General features: G+C 42.8%; 1 protein-coding gene across 1 annotated transcript in view; it reads left to right on the top strand.

Moving 5' to 3' along the window:
• Positions 1-630: 630 nt before the first annotated feature.
• The window catches only part of LOC104962418 (DNA-binding protein RFX6-like), a gene marked incomplete at both ends in the record, with an annotated part of 6,140 nt that continues 3,215 nt past the window's right edge, over positions 631-3,555 (top strand). The window contains 5 exons of the mRNA XM_010790853.1: positions 631-754; positions 1,008-1,069; positions 1,196-1,273; positions 2,247-2,274; positions 2,631-2,769. Of these exons, the coding sequence (XP_010789155.1) occupies positions 631-754; positions 1,008-1,069; positions 1,196-1,273; positions 2,247-2,274; positions 2,631-2,769 (431 nt within the window). The remainder of the gene's footprint in view (positions 755-1,007; positions 1,070-1,195; positions 1,274-2,246; positions 2,275-2,630; positions 2,770-3,555) is intronic.

Below are 3,555 nucleotides of genomic sequence, written 5' to 3'. Positions count from 1 at the left end.
TGTGAGTCCAGTGGCCGTCTGCGAGACACAGCGAAACCCAGCCCGAAACACACACACACGCCCGCAGCCTGGCTGGGACTTTGTGTGTGTGCCCAGGGTGAGTTCCGCGGTGTCTCCCTGTCTCGCCGACCGCACGCCAGCTCACACTGTCCCGCTCCTCGCAGCAGCGAGCCTCGCAACGTCCCTCCGAGTGTGTGTGTTTGTGAGGAAGTCCGCGGATTGGTCCAAACTAAACGGCTGTTACGTTACGTCACTATACCCGAAATACGTCACTATACCCAAGAAGTAAACAATGGAAAAAGAGGAATGTCCAACGAGGCGTTCTGGGGCAGCAAAGACAGGTCTTTTCTGTGTTAGAGTTTTACTCCCTACAGGGTGTACTTTGAGGTTTTGACTCTGCAGACCGTTCACATGCAGAGAAACCTTCATAACACACAAGGGGACGGGTAATAAACAGGAAAGCATGACATGGGACCTTTAAGTCATAAATAGTGCTAGTGACACAATGGTGCAAGTAAGATGCAGGATTTAGAGGTGGGTTCTGTTTACTGGTTAGAACTTTTCTGTAAGTATGAGTATCTCTTATATATAACTTATAAAGTTTAATATCTAACTGATGTGTGTATACAGGCTGGAGGAGAATTACATCGTGTGTGAAGGAGTGTGTCTGCCTCGATGCATCCTCTACGCTCACTACCTGGACTTCTGCAGGAAGGAGAAACTAGAGCCGGCCTGCGCTGCTACGTTTGGAAAGGTGTGTCAGTCTTTGCACGGAAAAAACAGACCTTATTTGGCCAAAATGTCCTCTTTAAAATCAGAAAGAAACTAATCTGAATAATGTGCAAAAGCTCAAATAATTAAACAGTTTGATTTTGTGTTTCCCGTTGCGATTAGAATAAGAGTTATTCCACGTCCCAAGAAGTACTTTGTGTTGTAAACATTACATATTGTTCACTATAAGTGTACTTTAAATTTAGATTTATTAATTGATATCCTTTTATCATCAGACGATCCGACAGAAGTTTCCTCTTCTAACAACGAGAAGACTTGGCACCAGAGGACACTCCAAGTAAATGCAAAATGTCACTTTTAGCCTCGATTTCTTATATCTTTTATGCACAGAAAGCTGTTTTGCCTCCTATAGCTCCAACACGTTGTCTAATTTATCCCTTTTTATTATGTTTGCCTTGTACAGATACCATTACTATGGAATTGGCATCAAAGAGAGCAGCGCTTACTATCACTCTGTGTACTCAGGAAAAGGGTTGACCAGGTAAGATCTTATTTCTTTGCATGCAGCTCTACGATGTTTCCTCCCTGTTTAAGCCCCTGTCACACTGTCCCGAAATTGACACCCGATGGACACACGAATATGGAATTGTGAATTTCGCACGAAGATGGCCCCGAACCACACACGAAGGCAACATTTACATTACATTCAAGACATACAACTGCAACGAAAGTAACACAAACAATTATGTAAAAGTATTATGATACTGTACTGATATTTTCAGACTTTGTTCTTTACTTTCTCCGTCTTTATATGTAGAAGATATTAAGTTTTCTCCGTAATGTTGTTTCCATAGCAACAACAACTTCCTGTCAACTCGCCTTCAAAATAATGCAACCCGATGGACACGCGATAAAGGAAAAGTTCAAATTCAGCTCTGATTGTAACAACATCGGGCCATTCGTGAGGGCATCTTAAGCCATCGTATGACCGCCGGTGGAGTTTCTCAGGCAGCAAGTTCGTGAGCGGTGGCAAAATCTTTGGCATGCCAAAAAATTGCCGAAGGACCTTGCGAAGGTTCATTTTCGTGTTGAATTTGTGTGTCAATTTTGCCCTTCGTAAGGCCATCGTGAGAGCATCGTGAGAGCATCTTGTTATCATCGGTGCCATCGGGCATTCGCCCCGATCAGAGTGAGGGCGAATGCCCGATGGCACCGATGATAACAAGATGCCCTCACGATTTGACAAGATGCCCTCACGAGTTCCTTACGAAGAACTTGCCGCTCACGAAGTTGCTGCCGGAGCCTGAGAAACTCCACCGGCGGTCATACGATGGCTTAAGATGCCCTCACGAATGGCCCGATGTTGTTACGATCAGAGCCGAATTTGAACATTTCCTTAATCTTGTGTCCATCGGGTGTCAATTTCGGGACAGTGTGACAGGGGTTCTAGAGATCTCAATGTCAAAGCATGATGTATTTAAATAAAAATCAAACCTGTTTCTCTTTGATTGCAGATTTTCAGGGAGCAAGCTCAAGAACGAGGTGAGTGAAAGTTATATAACTTAAAGAACAACTCAAAAGCGTGCAGATTTTTGCTGCCCTCTGGTTGAAGGTTTGTCAAAGCGTTCCTACATTTGTGTGTTATATTTCTCCCGCAGCGAACAAAATACATACAAATATAAATTATCTATTTTTAGGACATCTTTCCCAAACAATAATCTTTTCAATCATCCAAAAAATGTAGTTTTACACATATATCTAGTATTTTAATTGTGGACATTAGGCTACAGTTCGTCAACAAAACAGATGTACTGATTGTTCTATGTTTAATTTACTCTTTAAAGAAATACCGTAAAGATGACAAAATAGGACCAATCTCATGTCGTTGTTTCTTTCAGGGAGGTTTCACCAGGAAATATTCTTTGAGCTCAAAAACTGGAACGTTGCTTCCCGACTTCCCCAACGCTCAGCATCTCCTCCTGCAGGGAAACATCTCCAGAGAAAAGGTTCGTGATAAATATCAATTTATTTCCACATATCAGCGTAAAACATATTCTGACTTTCAATTAGCTGTAACAAACAAGAAGCTTGTGTAAACTGTGTTCGTTATTCTCCCGACCAGGAGAGAAGCTTTAAAAGGAGACTAAATGGAGTCTCTGTGAAAGTTCAATTGGGTACTTTAATTAAAAAAGGCGCGGGTTGGTCACAAGCATGATATTGTTCAGTCAGACAAACAGCTGTGATCCGCTCCTCGTTAGGGAAGAGAAGAGGCCGATCTCTCCTCCGGTGCTCTTATATATCCTCTGCTGGCTCCTCCCCGCCAGCCGGCTCGCCTCGTCTCCAATGTCCGTTGTTGCATTTAAACAGANTCAATTCATTTCCACGTATCAGCGTAAAACATATTCTGACTTTCAATTAGCTGTAACAAACAAGAAGCTTGTCAGTGTTTATTTACATGTTGCATGGCAGAGAACTGACTTTCAGATGGGGAAACAACACGTTCAAACTATTGTTACATTTGCTTAATCTTCAATCAAAAGGTGCTTGATGAACTGTAAACACAATTGAATCCACAGCAGCTGTTTNTGCATCCTGGACAACGCCATTAACGTCAACTTTGAGGAGGTTATAGATACACCATCACCATCACATGAGAGCATTCGGCGGTTCCTGGCACAACCGTTTAAACACCCTTTCAAACTCGATTTAACTCTTCGTATTGTTTTTGTTTCAGATCCAGAATTTTCTGCTGCATTTCTGGCAGGGCATGCCCGACCACCTGCTGCCGCTGCTGGAGAACCCGGTTATAGTCGACATATTCTG

The sequence above is a fragment of the Notothenia coriiceps genome, unplaced genomic scaffold, assembly GCF_000735185.1.
Source record: "Notothenia coriiceps isolate Sejong01 unplaced genomic scaffold, NC01 NC01_scaffold00034704, whole genome shotgun sequence".
NCBI classification, from domain to species: domain Eukaryota; kingdom Metazoa; phylum Chordata; class Actinopteri; order Perciformes; family Nototheniidae; genus Notothenia; species Notothenia coriiceps.
The sequence above is the reverse complement of the archived record's forward strand: the minus strand, read 5'-3'. Positions and strand labels throughout refer to the sequence as shown.